General features: G+C 46.1%; 1 protein-coding gene across 1 annotated transcript in view; it reads right to left on the minus strand.

The window, feature by feature from the left end:
- Positions 1-22358, minus strand: part of ADCY8 (adenylate cyclase 8) — a 156023-nt gene that overhangs the window by 30148 nt on the left and 103517 nt on the right. The window contains exons 9-12 of the mRNA XM_054590096.1: positions 19254-19354; positions 9384-9585; positions 7256-7345; positions 2288-2460 (exon numbers count right to left, since the gene is read on the minus strand). Of these exons, the coding sequence (XP_054446071.1) occupies positions 2288-2460; positions 7256-7345; positions 9384-9585; positions 19254-19354 (566 nt within the window). The remainder of the gene's footprint in view (positions 1-2287; positions 2461-7255; positions 7346-9383; positions 9586-19253; positions 19355-22358) is intronic.

The following is a 22358-nucleotide window of genomic DNA, read 5'->3' on the forward strand; positions in this document are numbered from 1 at the left end:
AAAAATATGAATATGGACAGTGGTCCTGGCCCTCAAAAGCTCTTATTCCAATAAAAGAGAGAGACATGAAAATTAATATTTACAACACAGAGAGATGAGTGCAGTGATACAAAAATAAACTGCATGCATTAGAAAATGAGCACTAATCAAAGAGGGCTTCACTGAGGAGATTGTCCTTGAGTCGGACATTGAGAATGATGGGTTGAAGACAGGCAGGGATCTGGACCTATCAGGCAGGTGCAAGTATGTGCAGAAGCTCACCTGGAAATAGCACATGGTTTCCCATGGCTATAACACAGGCTACCAATGATGATGAGGCTGGTGGGGTCTGTGGGGGCCAGGCTGGGGAGAGCTCTGAGGTCCCTGATAGGCAGGTTGAACTTTTAACTTCTTTGAGGCCATTGGGAGCCCCCTAGGCTTTTAAAAGAGGGAAATTAATTGAGCAGACGGCTTTGTGAAGAGTGGATTGAGTGTGGAGGCTGGGAGCCCAGGTAGGGGAGGGCAGTCCAGAGTTGAGAAGGTGTCTTTTTAGGACAGCAGCATTTGTGGTACAAAGGGGGTGTGTCCAATAATAATCCTTAGTATTAATCAAGTGCTTAGTCTATGCCAGGCCTTGTGCTAAGTTTGTCTGATTACATTTGATCTCTTATATTCTAGCAACATAGGAATATTATCCCCACTGTACAGATAAGAAAAGCAGGGCTTAGAGAGGTTAAGTCACTTTTAATTAATTTGCTCAAGGTCGCACAGCAGGATGATGGCAGAGCTGAACCCAGACGGTTTAACTCCTAAACTTATACTCAGAAATGTCATGACACATTCCTTCCCTGCAAGGGATGCTGAGGAAGGTGAATCTCTAGGGACTTAGGAGATACTGGGGGTGAGGGTACCCCACCTGTTTTGGACTCAGTGTCATTCACTGAGACAGGGAGTTGTAGAGGGGGCTTCATGAGTAGATAGGGAGATGCCAGCCTGAAATATTTCAAACCGCATCCATGGAGATGCAACCAGGCTGCCCTGTGTAAGTTTCTCTGTATTTTCCCAAGTACTTGACCCCAGGGACAAGTGGAACTGCTGCTTCTGAGCCAATATGAGCTCTTAAAGAGATGGTTACATCCCCAACAGCAAGAGCAGCCTGTGACTATCAAGTGGACGTACAGCGACCATTGGCCTGTTGATACATAACAGCAGCTGAGAGGGAGGGCTCTGCTGTCCCTTACTAATTTAATTCTGTTAATAGCAAAGTGTGAGCCAATAAAAGACCAGCCAGTAATCGACCTTGAGTCACGAAGAAGCAGCAGTGAGTTTGGGATTCTGGTTACTTTCACAGCCCTACCTAACAATTTCACTACAAGCTCTTCCTTAAGACCTCAACAGAGAATCCAGAACTAAACGTCTCTCCTATGAAGGAGGGAGGGGATAGGAGTGAACAGTACTGATCACCTACCATGTGCCAGGCATATCAGGGCCTCACACTCCCCATGTGCTTCCTGCACCTGAGGCCAGGTGTGGGGTTTAGGTTCCCCAGGGACTGTGGAAGGGGCTAAGTGATGTCACCAGGAGGTTCATCCAGAGGATGAACTGTGACTAATGAAAGAAAGGAGAGAGGAGGCAGAAGCAAATTTCTCTCCCCTGCTCTGTTTGAGATCCTTTTCCCCAACTTACCACCTATCCAGAGGCATTTCAATTGGCCAAATGCATGGCTCTCTGGAGGAACCAACTGGGTCTCCTCGCAGTTCACGTGACCAGCACAATATGGCATTAGCCTGTATTTGCCTCCCATAATTTTCTTCTTCACTTCCCTGCTCTTCGCTTCTGCCACTCCAGGGTTGCATTAGGACTTCAGGTTTGCCTCAGGCTTGGTGTTCTAAGGACTCTAGCCTCAGATAGTATTACTTTCCTTGTAGTATTCCATATTTCAAAAATGATGAAATGCATCATAGTAGGTGCTCAATGAACAACGTCCCCTGTTATCAACATTGCTACAGCCAAATTATAATCAGACCCTCCGAGTCGTGGATCTGTTAAACGTGAAGGAGTCATGAATTATTAGGTTTAGAGGAGACCTGAGCTGTGATTCAGTCCAAAGTTTAACTCATTAATTAATCTGTAATTAATCTAATGATAAGCCTGAAATTTAGAGATTCTGCCTAAATTTAGAGATTCTGCCTAGACCTGTAAGCTAGCGAGTGCCCAAGATGAGGATTCAGTTGATCCCCAAATTTCCAAGACTCCCTCCTCTCCTCAGGGGCTCTGCTTCCCGCTGAACACGGTGGCGGACACTTACTCTCCGCTGTGGTTCAGCTTGTCGTAGCGCAGGAAGAGGCCCGCGTAGATGGTCTCGGTCAGCAGGGCGTAGATGGCGATCATGATCAGCAGCACAGCCAGCTTCAGGACGGAGTTCAGTCGCAGGAAGACCGCACAGGTCACCATGGCCAGCACGCCTGTGAAGACGAAGTACTGGAAACAGAGAACGCAGGTGGTCAGACTGGACAGAAAGGTGGGTGCTTCCCTCTCCCCCTCACAGATGCCAGTAGGCTTCCCTATAGAGATGCTCGCTGAGCATCTCCAGTGGGAGGTCTCGGCCATCCTCAAATTCAGCAGGCCCCGGAGTGAACGCATCACTGCATCACTGGTGAGAAGCAGTGTGGAATCTAGGAGAAATCGCTGCGCGCTACTGAAGCAAGACCCTTCTGATCATTCTACACAGTGCCCCCTGAGTTATGGTGTTTTTCAGTCTGGCTGCTGGGAAAAAACACTCTTCCCAGCACAGTGTGAGCACCAGGTACAAGTCCTCCAGCCGGCTCTACTCCCGGCACCGGCTGGTCTCCTTGCCTGCACTGACAGAGACCTCTGCACATCTCTGGGCTTGTCTCTTCTCTCTGTCCTGCAAACTCTAGCTTCCTTGGTCTCCCCAGACTCTCAGCTCTGTCTTCTCACATCAGGGAGTCCACTAGGTTCCACCTGGGGTGCCCCGACCCAAGCCACAGCCTGAAAGCTCACCTACAGCCACAACAAAGCTCCGGCCATTGCAGGGCTCACCCCATTGGCTTCCTGTTCTGCTGGGGTCACTGTCCTTCATTGCCTGGTGCCCAGTGTCTTCAAAATGATTGTCACATACATTTGGTTTGTTTGCCTTTAGTCGTCTCAGGTGAGAGGGCAAATAATTTCACTGCTGCTTTGTTGGAAATATGCCTTTTCTTTTCTTTTCTTTTTTTTAAGTGACTAAACACCCACTGTGGGCTTTGTCCCTTGAGTAATCTTGAAAAACTGTATAATACTGTCTTTTGTCCTTAAAGCAATTTTTAAATTTGAAGGGCTGGGAAGAATGTTCCAGTTAGATAAATACATTATAGAAAGGATGGAATGTGAGCACTAAGATGATGCCACAGGGTATGTGAAATGGCAGAGAGTAACCTGAAAGGACTGGGTCCTCCAAAGAATGCGTTTTGAAGGAGGGAGGCTTGAAGGCTGCCTCCGACCTGAAACCATGGGAAGGAAATGAGAGGAAATGCCAGGAAGCAAAGACAGAGGTAATTTCACTTCCATGGAAAACTGGCCCTCAGGGACCCTTGAAAACCATAGAGAGTTCTGAATGCTCTTGCAAATATAGTTTACTATTTATCCAAATGAGCCAGAGCATGTAGTAAAGAGCCTTGATTCTCAAATAAAGGTCTTCCCCTCAAACCTCCTGAGGACCACACTCAGGTGTTTGAGACGATGGCTTTGTGGGTTTGCGCCTGTGATTTGCAATCATTTTGCAAACCTATGTCTCTTCCCTCCCCTAAGCTTCTTCTCAAATCATGGTTGGGATATGGCTTTCTTCACTGTATCTGTTCTGTATCTTCACTCTTTTTTCAGTCATTGGCAAGCTCCAGTTCAGGACTACATTCTACTTTACACCACATACTCTAACAACCTCATGTGTTTATGTTGCATCTTCCAGGGTAATAACATGCCTTTGAACTGAGTATCATTTCTTACAGGGTGAAGTAGAGAGGTCAGGGACACGGGTGAGGAAACCAATGCTCAGAGAGACTCTGTGACTGGCCTGCGCGCACACACCTGTGAGGGGTAGGAAGGGGTGTGCAGATTAAGCCTTTACAAGGTCTGCGTGTCTGATTCCTTCTAGTCTGCTAGACAAATCCTCAGGCAGGGAACCATGGTCACACTCTCAGAATGGCAGATGGTGGGGCAAACTGGGTTGTCATGGTAGCTGGTGATGGGAACGGCGCGGCTCCCCATCTTTTAGACCAGTGGAATTCCTGCACCAGAGGCCTATAGGTAGCTCACAAACCTTGTCTACTCAAGAGCCAGACAGTAAATACAGGGTCCTGCACAAATAACGCCCCCCCCCTTTTTTTTTTTACAAAATCTATTATAAAATTGTAAACATGTAGTTTTTAACATAATATCACACCCAAGCACACCATATGACATTTTAGGTGAAATATGCAAATTGCTGTCCATGTATGACATTCACGTACCTTACCAATCACACTCAAGCAAGCCTTACTTCTGCCAGACCCTGTATTTTTGGCTTAGTGGGCGATGTCATCTCTGCTGTAACTACTCAATTCTGCCATTGTACCATAAAAGCAACCATAGAAAATTGGTAAGGCATGGGTGTGACTATGCACCAGTAAAATTTTATTTATAAAAGAGGTGGCTGGCAGAGTTTGACCTCTGGGCGTCATTTGCTGACCCCTGACCGAGAGGATCCTGTGATTGCAGGAGGAAAATATAAAACCCTGACTTGTTTACTTTTATCTCACTTTTTAATATTCTCTTTTTTGAGCATGTTTCATAATGCACATAATAGGTTGGCACACTGGTACAGGAATGTAACTTACAGTAAACATACCATATTTCACAGTGTATAATGTGCACAAAATGGTGCACATTATACATGGGATTATTATACCTATGGTATGTAATCATAGTACCCATGTATAATGTGCATCCTTATTGTTTCCTGAAAAAGTTGAGCAAAAAGTGCACATTTACATGGCAAAATAAGGTATATTGGCAGTGCAGGCTCAAAAGTTGTTTACTAGAAATAATAAATCACAGCTGACATTTAATGAGCAGGTACTTTGTGCCAGGTATTGTTATAAACACTTTCCAGGCATGAAGTCACTTCATATTCACAACTGCTATCCACAGGGAAGCTACTATTTTCACCATCATTTTATAGATAAGGAAACTGAGGCATAGAGATGAAGCTATGTGATCCAAAACACTTATCCCCCACTTTCATAGGACTGGCAGAGCCATGAGCACTGTCGTCCTTAGTTTGGGGTTTCAGGTTAGGGGCCCAGGGTACACAGTGTTGATTTAGAAGGATGTAGAGGCCCAGGTTAAATAGGTCATGAACATCTACTTCACATCAGATGTCATGTTAGACACTCAACATTTGCTAGCTCATATAGGTAGTCACCATGAGAACATTAGTCTTAACCCCACAATAGCCAGGGGAGGAAGGTATTGCTATTATCTTTCCCACTTTAGAGATGAGGAAGCTGAGGTTCAGAGAGAGTAAGGATTGATTCAAGATTTCCACTGCTAGGAAGGGAAGGGGCTCAGTGGGGAGTGATTTCCAGATTTTGCCTAGCTCCCAGTATCTGAGTCTTGGCCAGCTCACTGCCTCTTGGGTCCCTCCTCATGTTCTCCAAACTCAGAAGTTTCCAAGGAGCTGGTGTCCCACAGAGGCCACAAAATTGGAGCTCCTTCATTCCTTGGTGGGAGGAAGTCCCAGAGCACATGGTCTGTCCTGTGCAGCCCTGGATTTCCTTAAGAAGAGCCTAGTTCTTAAGGGCTTCTTAGGGACTGAGCCTGGTTCAGATGTATGGGCTTAAGTGTAAGCCAGATCTGGTCTGCGTTGCAGTGCCAAGTCTTGATAACTGAAGCAGGAGGAGAAAGACAGAAAGAAGAAAGAACAGAAAGGAGTAAGGAAGAATGGGAGTCACGCAGGAGTGGCACTGAGTGGCACCGGACAAGCTACTTTCTAAGCCTTCGTTCCATTATCTATGGAGTGGAGATGGTCAGCCTCTACCGCAGACATTTTGGGACTTAATGATGTTAGGACTTAATGCAGTAGTCAGGTGCTCTATGCCTGGGGTAGGGGGCGAGGCTTTCTTTTCTTTTCAGACATTTCTAGACCAATTCTGGGGCCTAGGTGAGACAGCAAAGAGCCTTTTCTCTATCCACATGTTGGAGAGGGTCTTCACGAACAAGGGTGCATTCAGCGTCCTCAGGGTACGGCATTGGCTGGGGTCTGCTGGGGCAGCCCAGCTGTCTACCCAACCCAGAACTTCTGACCCAACTTGTAAAGTTGTGGGGCATGACTAGTAGAGCCTAAGACTGTCCTTTTCCCGGCCCTGTATGCTGACCCTAAGGCCCAGGGCCAGACCAGGGGCTCTGCTGCCAAGAGAAGGTCAGACTTTCATCATGACACTGGGTGTCCCGCTGGGACACGTCCTGACCCTGTCGTGCTCCATGCACTTTCTGTACCACTTTGGTTTAAGTTTAGCTGTTTTCTGCATCTGTGAGTCACTAGCTTCCTTTCTTCTCTCTTTCCTCCCTCCCACCCTCTCTCCTTTACTTCCTCCCTTCCTTCCTCCCTTCCTCCCTCCCTTCTTTCTTCCTTTCCTTCCTCCTCCACTTCCTTCCTTCTTTCTCCTCTTCCTTCCTGCTTTTCTTCCTTCTATCCCTCCTTCCTTCCTTTTTCCCTACCTTCTCTGCCCCTTTCCTTCCATCTCTCAATCCTTCCATTATCTGTCTTTCCTTTTTTTTTTTCTTTTCAGCTTTCTTTTTCCAATGCAGCAAACACCCTTTGAGCGATAACTCTGCACTCTGTCCGCTATTCACACACAAGGGCATATTCTGCTTTAGAATGTTAATGAGTTGGTAGAAATGAATAGGCATGGGGAAGACAAAGGGAAAGAGGAAAATGGGTGGAGGGGAGGGTGGAGAAGGAATATAGGAAAGAGGAGGAAGAAGGGAGAAAGAAATGGGGAAAGAGCATCAATGGGAAAGAGAGGCAGAGGACCGAGCAGGAAATAGGAAGGGGGAAAGTAGAAGCTACAAGGAGAGGGGGAAAAGCAGAGAAGGGGAAGAAGGAGAAAGAAGGAGGAAGAGGCAGGAGAAGGAATCAGGCCCAGTGCTTTCTGAGGCCCTTCAGCCTGTCCTGCTTATTTGGAGCTGGTAGAGTCCTAGGCCCAAGTCTTGCCAAGGGGAGCTTGTGAATAAATACCTCTGGGTAGGAGCAGATATCTGTAAACACAGCTGAGGAATTGAAAGTCAGGTTCTTCAAGGGTATCGACTTGTCAAAATCACACCACAGCTGCGAATTAAAAAAAAAAGAACAACAACAAAAAAACAAAAAAACACAGGAACAACAGAGTCAGTGTGAGTGCTGGGAAAGGAGTCGTGTGCTCTCCGCGCTGGGCTTCAGCGGAAGCCTGGGGCAGGCCGGCACGGAGGGGGTTCGTTTCAGAGGGGAAGTGCCAGCTGGGATCTCCCTTTTCACTTTAAGGAAAGTCCTGGCTCAGAAAGAGTGTAGGCAAGCCAGTGAGCAACCAGGTGAAGACCGCTCTGCGAGCTGTCGCGGAGGGTCACTGGGGTGTGCTCGTGGGTTCAGGAGAGAGCAGACAGACGGCAGGAGGAAAGGCTTTGGGGCGCTCACAGCCCATCTCCACTGCAACAGCGGGAGGATTTGAGGGGCCTGAGGGTGGCGGGCAACTCCAAGCCCAGAAACTGCTGCAGGACATGTTGGTGGTGCTCAGAAAAGAACAGCTACCATTGGCTGGATGCCTCCTCTGTGCCAGACACTTTGTACAAAAAAACCCCTCACAATCACCTTGGGATGTTGCTCCTATTTTTATCCCCATTTTACAACTGAAAAATAGGAAACTCTGAGAAGTAAAGTAACTTGTCTGGGTCACCGAGCTGATAAGCTGTGGAGCTGAGATTTGAACACAGGTCTATCTGACTCCAACGCCTCTGGGCCTCCTCCCTCACCACTGTGGCAGGGCCAACCCCAGAGGTAACCCTGATCTAGAGCCATTGGGCTCATTGCCAAATTCTGCATGCCAGAGATAACTGATCCTGCAAGATAAGATCCTGGATACAACTCTGAACACTGTGATCGATGATCCTATATACTTCCATGTTCAAGTGCCGTATCTCTAAGATATTTATTTGATGATGAATTTAATTAGACTATGATTTCCCTCTTTCTTTGCCCCATAGAGTCCTTCACTTCAAGGCTGACTAGAGAACTTCAGCAATGTAGACTCTAAGCAATTACTGGGCCAATTTGGACCATACGTTTCAGGTAGAATAATCCTGCAAAGCAACTCTGACAATTGTGGGAGTTTACACGTTGGGTCCATAAACACTTGGAGACCCTCCTTTGGACCCAAAGGGCATGGTGATGGCTTCAGTCACCTGGTGTCACCTCAACTAGCCTCTCTCAAGGTGCCAAGTTCAAAATCTGGAATCAGATAAACCACTCCTAAACTCCACTAGGTCCCTAAGTCATAGACAACACTGACTGTTTGTATATACACAGAAAATGCCTATAGCTACCAGGTTACCATTCAAGAGAGAAAATGAGATCATTAAAACATGGACCACCAAATTAAAAACAATGATAAGTATGGCAGTTGGAGATTCGTCAGAGTTCAATGTGTCACATCCAATGGGAACTTTTAGGACGTCATAGGCAAGATGCTCAGCCTTCCTGAAATGCAGTTTCCTCATCCATTACATGGGAACAATAATACCTACCTGTAGTCCAAAGCAGATGCTCAATAAATGACAGCTCTTTGTTTCCATCCCCCAACTCCCATTCCCAGAGGTACAATTTAGTAGATGAGAATGAGCATGAGTCATGGAGTCAGACAGACCTTTTTTGCAAGTTATTTCATGTCTCTGAGCCTCAGTTTCCTCAGCCATAAAGTGGGGATAATGAGACTTACCTCACGGGGTTTATGTGAGGAGTAAATATGAAAAACACATACGGCTTCTCCTTCTGTGCATGGCACATAGCAGGTGGGTACTTAGTAAGTGGGAACTCTTCTTTTTACCATTCCAATTGGTTAGCCAATGATAGGACAGGGACTTAAAGGAGTTTAGAGCTGCTTTGCAGTGAAACCTCTCCCGCTGGGAAAAAGACAACTTGCCACCAGTAGAATGCACAGTTCTGACAGTAGTCACATCTCTGTGCTCTGTCTCTATGCTTGGAGCTAGACCAGGCACCCAAAGGTAACTGGTACCAAGGAAGGCAATGCAAGAAGCTGCAACGCTGTAAACTCAGAACTCCTGAGAACACCCTAGGTACCAGAGGGTGGGGTGGGGGGGGGGCTTGGGATGCTTACGATATTTAGGATGGCACCCAGGAAATTAATCAGGATGGATGCGAAGATGATGACGTTCCGGGCCAAATAGGTTTCATTGATCCAACAGCAAGTTTTCCGCAGGATGAGGGGCAAACACTTATAATCCTCTGCCGTGGTGATGAGGACCAGCGCTGAGTGAAGCATGATCAGGATGGAAAACTGGATGGCCATGGGCATCACCCTGCAGGGAGACAGAGAACGTTGGGTCATGTGGTTTTGATTGTGTTGATTCCCCACTCACTGAGCAACGCCGTCAATCACATCTATGATTGCCCTCCCCTATCCCTAGCTGCCAACAATCCCTCTAAATCTTGATTTATTTAAGAAAAGGACTATTGCAGGAGACATTTTTTTATTGAATCCATTTCTAGAATATTCTCTTGATTGAAAAACTTTGCCGGAAACATCAAATATCTGGCTGGATGTATTGCTCTTGCCCCAATTTTTCACTTCTTTTGCCATTCATCTTTCTCACTAGGCCCACTGCTGCCAGGGCAACACAACACTGAAATTTTATCTCAAAACTCTGGCTGTGGGCAGGGGAGGGGGGACCCACACACCCTTTCCCCTTCAAGATGGATTTTATGAAACAGGTTCCCTCTAGGTCTTGTTCTGATGCAAGAACTGAACCTGGCAAGTTGTTCAGCTTGGGGAGTGATCACCAGCGTTTGCAGGGAATGGACTCCATGCCATTTGAGACATGGGTGAGGGTGGTTGAGACCTTAGGCAGGAGGATGCATCCTTGACTAAGGCTTCGCCATCATTCCCAATTGTCCTTCTTGAGCTTCAAGCTCTCACCAAAGGGTGTCAGGCTGTTTCTAGCAACTCAGTTTATCTAAAACCCCATCACTGGAGGTGTCTTTGCCTGTTTCCTCTCCTTGCCAAGGTCATTTAGGAAATGTGGTCAAAAGGTAGGATAGTAGGAGTATGTAGCATCATGAAAGCCAGGAGGTAAGTAAGACCTTTACAAGGAGGGAGTAGTCAAGCCTCCAAGTCCCTCTGCATGGGCAGGCCTCATGAAGGCTGGGGGTGACCCCTCCCTAGCCCCAGCTTTCACTGTTGGAGGTTTTATTATTATTTTTTAATACTTGCGCAGTGTTGATTGTATGGATCGCCTTGACAAGACACCTCTGCAGGAGTTCTAGATGAGAACAGAAGCTTTGTGCACCAGAGGGTTCCCAGCTCTAGGCAGATGGGAAATTTCCCCCAAAACAGGCTGGAAAAACTGACAACACCCCATTTTCTGTTCTGGGGCCCCCGGAGGAGGCAAATGAAGGAGAATGCAGGTGGATTGCTTTGCCTGGCTGTCCCAGGAGAGAAGGGGCCAACTCCAAGGCTGTTGTGTCTCTATAATGTGAGGCAGCCATGGTAGGAATATCTTGTTTCATGCTTTGGCAGAAGCCAACCAGGCAAAGGCGGATTAGAAGCTGCCTGGCTCCGTGGCCACCGCTGCATCCAGATGAAGTCTACGTGGCGGGCAGGACCTTGAGTGGCTGCCCTGGGCTCTCTGCTGCCTTTTCTCCCTGTCTATCTCGTCCCCCTGTAGTCCATGGACACCAGTCAAGCACGTGCCCCCAGTGCCCTACTACGTCTCCCTCTGCTTTCTCACGGGATGCTAGTGCTCCCCACTCTCCTCGGGGAATGCCCTGCTCATCCTCCAGGGTTCAGCTGTTCTCTATATTTTTCCACGATACCTGGCAAAGGGCCGAGGACATGGAAAGTCCTCAATCAATCCTCACTGACTTAGCTTCTTGTGGGGACAGAAGACTGTTCCTCCCCTTAGTGGCCTTCAAAGGGAAGAGAATTCCCACCCATCCTCCCAGTCCCTCTGTCTACCCCTTTGCTCCTGCTTAGACCTTCACAAAGGACAAGGTCACGGTTAAGTATCAGTGTTTATGCGAAATTCAGATGCTTGTCCTCGCCTTCTCCTAAACTCACTGGGATGGTTGGGAAGCCACAGCCTTGACCTTCCCAGAAGGAGCCTGGCCATCTCTTCTCTTTGGCCAGGCCATCTCTTCCCAAACAAGGAAGCTCAGGCGTCCCCAGGAAGTCCCCATCACACCTACCCAGATCTTCCTCATTCTTTGGCACTAGGGGGAAGGCTGGTGCCTTGTATTGCTCTTTCTCATCATCACAGCAGCAAGACCCCACCCTGGAGTCGGAGAGTAGAGTGGGGAGGCAGGCAGAGACCCAAGAGATTCAGAACAAACACCACATGCTCTCCTGATTTTAGGCACATTCGGTATTCCAGCTTTTATCATAGTTTTCCTTAAGCAAAACAAACATTTTCTTGGAACTTGATAACATGGATGCTTTGTTGCCTACTTAGCTATTGTGCTTTTGTGTATACTTTAGGTGGGATGTCAGGGTATATGGGAAGGCTATGTGGGGGGATTTGCATGCAGAGCCACCCAAATGAGCCCTTTACATAGTTTTAAGTGATCAGCACTTCCTTCTGGGTTTGCTGAAAAAAGGAAAGGGAAGTGCTGTGGACTGAATGTGTCCCCCCAGATTTGTATGTTGAATCCTATTGCCCAATATGATTGTGTTTAGAGTTGAGGCCTTTGGGAGGTGATAAGGTCATGAGGGCGGAGCCCTCCTGAAAGGGGTTAGTGCCCTTGTTTGAGACCCCGAGAGCTCCCTTGTCCCTTCTGCATGTGAGGAAGGTGCAGACAGGTGTGTGTGAGCCAGGAAGAGAGACCTCACCAAACACTGATTTAGCCAGCACCTCGATCTTAGGCTTCCAGCCTCCAGAACTTTGAGGAATAAATTTCTAGGGTTCATAAGCTACCAGTCTAGGGTATTTTCGTAACAGCAGCCTGAACTAACTAAGACAGGAGGTAAAAGGCAGGCATATGGTCCCACAGCAAGAGCAAAGCCTTGGGCAAGGTAACTCACTTTTCTGAGTATCATTTTTTTTTTAACATGCAAAATTGGGATTTTAAGGCTTATCCCTTAATGGGAAGGTCAGACATGAAAGTAATAAAGCACTGCAATGCTTAGCACATAATAAGAACTCAAAGAAATGTTGCTCTCTTTCTCTATTCATGGTGAAATTTAGGAAACCAAAGGTGTTTTCAAGATCTATGGGAAGAGGATTTTTGTATGACAGCAATTACAAGACAGGCTTTCTAAGCAAGGTCCTGGCACTGCGTATAAAACTCCTCTGGAAATCTCTGCCGCAGCTCCTCAGCGTCCATTTATTTCTGCACACACAGACGTTAGAGCATCGGATTGTTATTTTTCTCTAATTACAGAGCACCTCCGGTGTCCAGGGGCCCTGCATTTGCTTTTGAATTGTTGGTGTACATAAGAGGCAAGGAAACCTTTCATTTTTGAAATAAAGCCTGAAAAAAAGAATGCAAAGGGATTTGCAAACAGCTCTATCCAAATACTTTCTAGGCATTAAATTCTAATTACTCTCTGCAGTCTGTCTGGAAACAGAGTCTGGGTCAGTATCAGGATCTGATGTTTGCTGGGGAGGTGGGGAGCAGAGGGGAGGAGTGAGTGTCCAAAAACAGCTTGTGGTGCAATAGGAATCAGAGACTCAGGTCATATGGAGAGTGACATTTGTACCACCCTTTAGAATCTGCAGAGCCTGGGAGGCCAAGAGAGCACATGATCCTATTAGCAACCCTGAGAAGAAGGCATCCTTAGCCACTTCAACAGACAAATGAAAGGCTGTGGCTCAGAAAGGGGCATGGGACCAGAATTTGTCAAAATGGGCATGGCTTATTTAATGCTGACACCCACTCTGGGGAGCTGGCATTGTTATTCCCGTTTTATAATGAGGAAACTGAGGCTCCAGAGAAGTGAAGTACATACATACAACTAGTGAGATGCACAGAAAGTAAGATCCAGTGCCTTGTCTTTTCTTCCTCCCTTCCCTCCATTTTTCCCTTCCTCCCTTTTCAATACTTCCTCTCCTGCTTGGTTTTCCTCTCCCTTTCTCCCTCCCTTCTTCTTTCTCTCTCCCTCCTTCCCCTCCTCCTTCTCTCCCTGTCTCTCTCATCAACACTGATGCGGGCTTAGACACATTGTTATAACCACAAGAGGTATTTTCTGGACTTTCCTCAGTTTACTCTGTGGGAGAGAAACGTCTGTGTGCATGTGGAAGTCGTAGGGAAGAGCCAAGCAAGCACCGTCTTTCTTTGCCAGGATCCATTCATTTTGTGTTGGGGCCGGGAATTAGCTGTGGTCACAGGAGCAGCCTGCCTCATCCGCTAACAAGTCCATGACGGAAGAGACGCGCCTGAAAGGCACCCGCCATCTGTTTAGTTGCAAAGACTCAATCAGAAGCAAAATGAGTTGGAGAGGAAACAGGCCCGCAGTAGAGGAAGCAGAGCTGTGTTTGGGGCAGGTGGGCAGCGCAACTCGCGCAACTCGTGGACTGTCTGCTCAGAGCTCAGCTTTGAACTTTTTATTGTCAGGGTTTCTCTTCACTGAGCCAGCGAGGGTGGGGCACTGGCTGGTATTTCAGTTACCGGCTCAGTGGACCCCCCGGAGTCGGAGACTCTGTCTGGCCCACTGCTGGGCGAGGTTCCAGGACTGATCCCCCTGGAACTAGAAACCGGGCGGCAAGGCTGGTGTCATTTCGCCTGGAAAGGGAACCTGTCTGCTGGGGAATGCCACATTCCCTTCCTACGGGGCACAGTGGCCCTTTCTGTCCCTCTGCCAAATCCGGAATCTCACCTCATCCGGGGCTCCTCTCCCTCTTTCATACCCTGCATCCAGTTGGTCCTGGGAGCTGTCAACCCTCTCTCCTAAATACCGAGCAAATTCTTCCTCTCGGGTCCACTGCACTGCCTCTCTCTTGTCCTTGTTATTTCTTGCTTGAAGGTTTGCAATCACCTCCTAACTGGTCTTCCTAAACCCACACCTCACCCTCTCCTATCCATTTTCCGTATCCAGTGTGATCCTTCTAAACACAAATCTGGTTACATCGCTTCTTTGGTTAAATGTTTCAATAAAGTTTTCTCTTCGAACCAGTCACAGTTCCTCCAGATGTACAAACCACGGCCCTCAGGCACGCTCCCTTTCCAGCCCTTCCCCCTCCCTCCTCCTCAGTCCTCTCCCAGGACCTGCAGGGCGCCTCTGAAGGCCATTGCGATGTCAGGGTCACGCCCTCTGGGACACCTGCCCTGATCCCTCTGTCTTAACCTCATTTCCACACATCCCGTCCCATCTTACACGCTCCCTATGATAAGAGTCATTACGCTACAATATTTTTTAGCTAACTCTCCTTCTCCCACCCCTCCCCAGAAATGTAAGCTCTGTAATGGCAGGGGCTATGACTGTACATCTCCAGTGCCCAGCGAAGATGGGCACATAGTAGGTGCTCAAAGGATGTTTACTGGGAGTGTTAACACCCTGGACCAGGAGTCCAGAGGGGGTGCACCAGAGACGGTCATATCCTTCTCGGCACCCATACACCCACTGGCAGGATGGAAGCGGGGGGTCCAGGCAGTTTGGGTGAACCTGGCCAGACCCCACCACACTTACGGCTCACTGCCCTGAGGCCATCCCTTTCCAATGACCAGAGTCCCCAACATGGCTCTTGGGTAGTCAGGAAACCCATTCTCTGCTGGCACCCCCTGGTACTCTGTCCTGATTTATTCATTGGCATAGCATATACAAACCTATGTACATGGCATATACATATCTACACCATAGCACAGAGATAACCACTAACATAGAGTATCCCTATCTACCTGTATAACATGGGCATATCTACATATGTACCTGCATAACGGTCATAGTTTATAGGTAGCTACATATACCCTATAGCATATAAACCTAGACATGTGTAGGTATTTTAATTATTTTTTTTGTCTCCTTCCACTAGATTGTAAGTTCCAGGAGGGTAGCATTTGTTGTTGTTGTTTAGGGGTGTTTTTGGTCTTTTTTGTTTCGTGATGTGTCCTCAGCACCTAGAACAGGTGTGGCTCCCAGCAGGCACTCTGGGCTACTGACTGGTGTAAAGCTTCCTCAGCCACATATGCAGAGATACATGTGCCTCCTCTCTCTCTCTTAGTAAAATCTTTTTTAAAAATTGTAAAATAAAGCATAAGTACAGAAAATCACACAATAGTATCGCTTAATTAGTTATTATTAATTATATGATGTCTGTGTTCGTGACAACCACTCAGTTCGTGAAAGAGGACTTTGCAGGGCATTTCACCAGCCCATCCGTGTCCTCTGGCCAGGTCCCAATCCTCTCTCCCACCCCAATTAATTACTTTCCGTGTCTTTATAGCGTATCATCCATTTTTAGACACTATAATTTAGTCTTGCTCATTTTGGGGGTTATATTTGACTTGTCTTCTAAGTCTTTAAAAGTATCTACAGGTTCTCTCTTTATCTCTTTATTTTCTTTATTATTTATCTATTGAAGATTATGTGCCCTTTGACCTACAGCTTTTCCTGCTCTCTGGATTTTACTTTTGCACACTCATTCAACATCTTTGGTCCTTCAGGAATTCCTGTAAATTGGGAACTGGATTGGAAGCCTGAGCAGACTTAGATTGGATCCCACGAGAAGACTAGAAACATGTGGAGTTCTTACACCCGGAAAGATGGTTGTCTCTCCTCTTTGCACTGTTACATCCTTTTCTGCTCACTTCCTGGAGCCATTAAGTCATTGAGAGTTGGGAAATAATGATATTCTAAATCTATGATATCTTTTCAATTTATAGCTTGAATAATTTTATGATATCTCCACTCACCTACTATCTGGTGATCTTATGACAGTTCATGCAGGGAAGGCAGAAAAAAAATATTTGTTTCTTTCCCTTTTTTACCGGTTTCCAAGATAACCTATTAGTTCCTTATCATCTACCAAAGATTATCCACCTGTAAACTCATAAAGTTAAAAATATTTGCTAGGTTTTGACTGAATGTTTTAACAATTATCCATACTGAAGCTCAAATTATTCCATCTTTGGACAGTGGGAGCTTCCTCAATATGGCTTCTGAATCCTTTGGACATGACTAATAATCTTGATGGCTTTCTTGCTCTCTGGTAGGACAAGATGTCCCAGGCTTAGAATCATACATTTCTAAAAAAAATTTCATAAAAACAGCGATATGTCACCTTGAGACCACAATCTGGGCCCTAGTTATGCTGGTGTCTATTGGGTTGGACATTCTTTCTAGAACTTTCCATATTTATTTCTCCAGTCAGGTACCCCCTTCCATTGAGTGTCATGCCTCCTTAGGCTTTTCTTGCTGTGAAAGTTTCTCAGGTTTCTTTTTGATTTTAAAAATATTCTTCCTGTCCATCTTCTGTTTCCCATAAGGTGTTACTGCTGTGTTGATGTGTCCTAAGTTTTCTTTTCCTAAGTCTTTGTTTCTGAAATGCATCTTTCTTTTATTTTTATTTCCTTCCTGACCTCTCTTACCAAGTCTCTAAGTTTTCCTAGTTTTTGTTTACATTATTATTTGTATTGAGCTGCATTAAGTGCTTAGTTCTTTTCAAAATAGTAGGTTCAGATTTTCATATATGCTGTAAGCATGTCTTTCTGAGTGCTTTTATTGATTATAAGGCTATACATCAACTTTTTATTCTCTTTTTGTAATAATAATTTAGTATGGGATTGCCAACAATACACTTTGTTGCCATTTTTTTGTGTGAAATTAACTTCTCTGAACTTTTAGAAAGAGGTGGGGTTCAGGAGAGTTTACGTTTTAACTTCATGGAGCCCTTTTTTCAGTAGTTTTCATGTTGTGCTCAAAACGTGATGGCTAGAGTCTCTGCCCATGCTTTTGTGGACTCTCTCCTTTCTTCTTCTCTATTGCCCGTACCGCGAGCAGTCTGCACTCCACGCGCACAGCTCCTGCCAGGATCCTGCCCTGGGAGGTGGAGGCGGCTGGTCCGTTTCAGCAGCTTATGGTGTCCTGACGGTTCCCCTCTTCAGACTTCCCTGTGGAACTTTGCACCCACCCACTGCTGGATTGGGCAATGCCCTCCCACTTCCAGGTAGTTTTCCAATCTTTCCCATGGCTCCATGGCTTCCCAGGGATTATTTGTTAGCCACATTGGGGCTGTTTTTTTTCCCCCAGCTGTGACAGATGCCTACGTGCTTCTTTATGATTCCCCCCACACTGATGTTTGATATCACACCCACCTTGGGCTGTTGGAAGACTCACTACCGAATTCCATGGGGTTGCCACATCACCTGTTTTTATTCGAATTATAGGCCATTAGGGGTTTGGTTTTGCTAGCTAACTGCTCAGATATCTGGGCATTTGGAGAGATTCAGAACATGCCACTACGCCCACTGTCTCCCTGGAATCCTCTCTCCTTCTTCTAATAACCTAGAAAAGGCCAAGCATTGCCATTCCCCAAAGGTTTGTTAACTTGAACATCTTTCCTTCACAGAATCATGCTATTACTGTGCTCAGAACTCCTCAGGGCCTCCTTCCTGCCCCCAGGATCAATTCTAAGTTCCTTGAAGTAGCGCGGTGGACACTGAACCTCTGCTTGCGTACCGCTTCCTTGCGCACATCCTTTTCTAGACTCTCCTACTCACCCACTGTTCTGCAAACACAAGGCCTTCCCCATCTCTGTCCCTTCGCCAAGGGCTGTCTCCTAACCTGGGAGTACTCTTCCATTCATTGTCTCCCTCTTGTACTCAGCTCAAGATATCCCTTTTCTGTAAAATTTGCCTTAAACCACCCAGTCAGAATGAATCACCGGTTTTGGGGCAAAGCAGCTAATTAGTTAAAAAAGCACAAGACTCTGTCTCTGTGTCCGATTCCCGGCTCAGCCACCATGTGGACTCAGGTCCTTGAATGAATCCTCACCTTCAAAATGGGAATTAGAATGCTGCCTCACTTATGGGTTATTTCTGAGGCTTTACTGAGACAACCAGGCAAGAGATGGAGTCCTTCCCTGGCACGCAGTAAGGACCCAGTAACGGGGAGACGGATTAATTTCTCTTTCCCGCTAAATGATGTCTTAGAGGATGCAAATCTCCTCTTGAAAAATTATACTATTCTCAGGGTCCAGCATGTCGTTTTGCCTGTATCAGACACTTCACCAATATTTGTTGATGTTATTTTTAACCACGTGAAAGAGAAAAATTCATGGTAAGCTTGGGGAGAAGGGAACTGCCTGAGAAAAGAGGCAGACGCTGCCCTACAGTGCAGGAGAGAGCACGAAGCGTCGTCAGTGGGCTAACCCAGAGCCAGGTTCAGATGTCACCTGCACGATATACTTCCGTGTCTGATAGAGGGTTATGAGCCCAGACTCTGGAATGAGACCTTCAGGGTTGGAATCCAGGCTGTGACATTTTTCAACTGTCAGACCCTGTGCAACTCACTTCATTCTCTGAGCCTCAGTTCTCTCCTCTTTAAAATGGGAATAATAATACCTACCTCCTAGGGTTGCCATGAGGATTTCATGAGTTATTATATGTAAAGTATTTGGTACAGTGACTATACACATATAGGTGTTTGCAGTATTATTTAAGTGCTAATTTTGCTGACCCCAGAAGCTATGATGCTGTATCTACGAACAACAAGTGAACGGTTAATGGGGTTGGAGGCTGCTGTCCTCACTTTCTGCATTCGTGGACAATACCACCTGAGAGGGAGACCTATTTTGATTTTGGTTCTTGTGTTTTTTAAGATTGGGGAAAAGACTCTTGCCTCAGCAGAATAATGGGATTATTACATGAAGTAGGACCACCAGAATAGACACTAATATCGTCGCACATTTTGGTATGGATCCTGGATCCCATTATTTTAAGTTCTGATCCCATGAAAAGGTCAGCTGGCAGGCTCCAGGTGAGGGACCATTGGCTCGCAAAGAGACTTCACCTGGTAACTTTGTCCTTTTGTATTTACCTTGAAGAAGGAAGCAAACTTTGTATGGCCGTGATAAACAGAAGAACGATAAACGCACAGACCAAGTTTGACTTGAACACTTCATCCCTCATCTGAGAATACTGTAATTAAAAAAGAAGGAGAATAAATTACTTCCCAGCAGAGGTGGGTGTTTGGAAGAGTTAAGTTTTACCAGTGTGTAGAGCTGGAGGGAAACAGCAAGAAGAGACAAAGCAAATAAAGATTTTTTAAAATTAATAGGAACCCATACCTTAAGAAACCCCTCGCAGAGTATGGTCTCCACCCCTCCCACCCCGCTTTCAGTGAGTAAGGAGCCCCAGAGTGAAAAGGTGTCCCTTCACAGCCGGAGGGCCTGGGCGGGGACTTTGCCTGAGCTTATCCTTTTCTTCTCCCACTGAAATAACAAAACAGAAGAGCACACACCCACATATTTAGCAAATCAAATTCACATTGTCTTACTTCATGAGTAAACTTAAGTCATTTAAGGATCTTGCTCGATTTCTTGTTTGATTTGGGGACACAGGGAAATGCTTTACCAGAGTTTTTCTGACCACCTTCTTCATAAAGTATTGAAAAATAAATTCATAGTCTCTTCGAACAGCAGGTCGCCTAAGAGATCTCCGGCAAGGGCAGCCCTTCCATTTCATACAGGGGAAGACAAGACTGATTGACCAATAAGCCTGATTTCTTCTGTGGTCTGCTCAAGGTCAGCCCTGGGGGACGGTGGTAAGTTTATTTTGATTATCCTGAGTACTTGGTAATTACATTATCCAGCCTTAAAAGCTTCTGGAAGGTCAGCACTGAATGTGTACTTGCCTTAGTCCTGCCTAGTATTCTGAATCCTTGTGGAGTCATTAAATGGAGGAATAATCCATTCAGAAGGAGGGCAGGATTTTTAAAACTGAAAAAGACCTTAAAATGAGCCTAACCCAAGCTCCTCCTTTTACCTTCATGTCAGAGAGGTCTAGGAACTTGTCACAGATGACCCGGCATGCTGATCACTTTTAGAGGGAGGGACACAGAAAGCTAAGCCTGGCTGTGGGGCTTTGTAGTCCCTGCCTTGGATTTTACAGAGTTCCTTTAAGAAGGAAACCAGTCCATAGAGCTCTGATAGTGCCTCAGGCTCCTTGGCCCAGCACTGGGAGGTGGTTCAGGTCAGGTCAGTGAAATAATAGCACCAGTCCAACCTTTTGTTGGTGGGGTAGTCACTATCAACAGGCACATGATTTTTATTCGCTGGCCTACTTCTGGGTGTGGTCTGGGTTTTCGACTGAACTGACGGCACATGGTCATGGCTGAGATTTGGGGAAGGGTCGTGGTCTGTCGCTGGCGAGCTCTGTGAAGAAGCATAGAGCTGCTCAGAGATGCACACTCAGCGCCGCATTCACAGTGCTCCTTCGACCCTCCTGTCCGGAGGTCTCTGTCCCTGTTCTGAAAACCTGCTGGTATCTGGAGGGGCACCAGCCACATGCTCTGGAGAGTCACTAGAGCCATTCTCGCTCCTGAGAACACCATCGAAAACCCATGTTACTAACAATTACAAAGGGCGCCACCTGTGAAAAAGGCGCAGTTGTAGAGCCTCACGCAACAGCTTGAAAATAAATGGGCTAGCTGCAAAGCAGCGATTCAGCGGAGGAGAAATGTCTGCATTCCCCTCAACACCCAGCTGCACCAGGTCGGATTGTTCTTTGTTGGCTGATGGATCAATTTCACTTGGCTATATAGATTTGGTAATGATATTTTTAAGACAACGATAATAATTTTTAGGGCCCTTGATCCCTTTCTTCCTCCTTTTCTTCATCTTCACCATCATCATCATTGTCATCGACTCATTGTCACTCTCACCTTCACAGCATCTTGGAGCGGAAAGGCCCACCAAATGGTCCTTTCTGTGACATCCTGGTATCACCTGCTGTTTATCTCCAGGTGGCCTTCTCTGCTTTGTTGGAGGATGTGGGTTTCTTTTCTCTGAGCTGGGGTAGGACATCCCAAGACTGTGAATACCCTCAGCTTGAACACTCCCAGTGCCTGAGAGCTCACTTTGCAGTGTGTTCCTCCATCATTATTGGCCCATTCTTACTGTGAAAGGTCCTTTCCTACAGATCCCACACCCAAGTCTCTGGCTCCTTTGCTGAGCATTACTTACTGTTGACTTAAAAAATGTCACATAATCATCATTTGGCCAGACTACAGTTGCATACAATCTAACAGTTCTCATTTTCCTCCGGTGGCAAGCTAGGTGGAGACCAAGTGGGAAGACTTACTTTGCCTCCAGGTCTTCCATTGTCAGTGTTCCACTGTGAGCCAACGCCTGGAGGCAGTACCTGGGCCAACTGTGAAGGAGGTTCACACCAATCAAAGGGACACGACGCTTGGAGTCAATTACAAGGGCTTCCTTTGAGGACATAGATTAGAATTTATTATTATTTTTCAGTCTGTAGGGTTTTGGTTGATTCAGGAAGTGGCCAAAATCTAAAGTAACAAGTTTGAGTGATAATGACTAATAATTAGGAAATTTAACCTCTGTCCTATTGTTAAATTTATGTATTATGTACCTACTGCAAGGTAGGCACAATGTATGCTACGTGCTGAACATGGATGGCATCCTTTAATTATGACAACATGTTGAGGGAGATCCTGTTGATCATATCCCCATTTTGCAGGTAATGAAATTGAGGATTTGAATAACTGAGTAACTTGAACAGGACTTTAAATCCTTACAGCTCTGTAAGATGTAATTGTCTAGTTAACGGTTCAAACTACTACCATACTTTTGTCCAAGTGTGCATATGAGATTACACAGTTTTATAGATGGAGTAGATTGTATTTGTCGCCTTGGTCTAACCCTTCTTAATGTCAATTTCACTCAGTAAAATCTCTTAGAAATGAGTCATTAACTCCTGCCTGCCTATTTCCAATGACAGGGGAAATCAACCACTCACTTGAGAACCCATTTCATCTTTGGATAAATCTAGTTTGCAGAGAGAGAATTTCTTAGCATATCTTTCATTAGTATAAATTAATATGTTTGTTAAATTAAAGAAGAATCTCAACTGGGACCATCTGCTCATTTTCATGAGTGAGGAAATTTAACCTCATTCTGCT

The sequence above is a fragment of the Pteronotus mesoamericanus genome, unplaced genomic scaffold (assembly GCF_021234165.1).
Source record: "Pteronotus mesoamericanus isolate MK-2021 breed Mesoamerican mustached bat unplaced genomic scaffold, CSHL_Meso_final scaffold_174, whole genome shotgun sequence".
Classification (NCBI taxonomy): domain Eukaryota; kingdom Metazoa; phylum Chordata; class Mammalia; order Chiroptera; family Mormoopidae; genus Pteronotus; species Pteronotus mesoamericanus.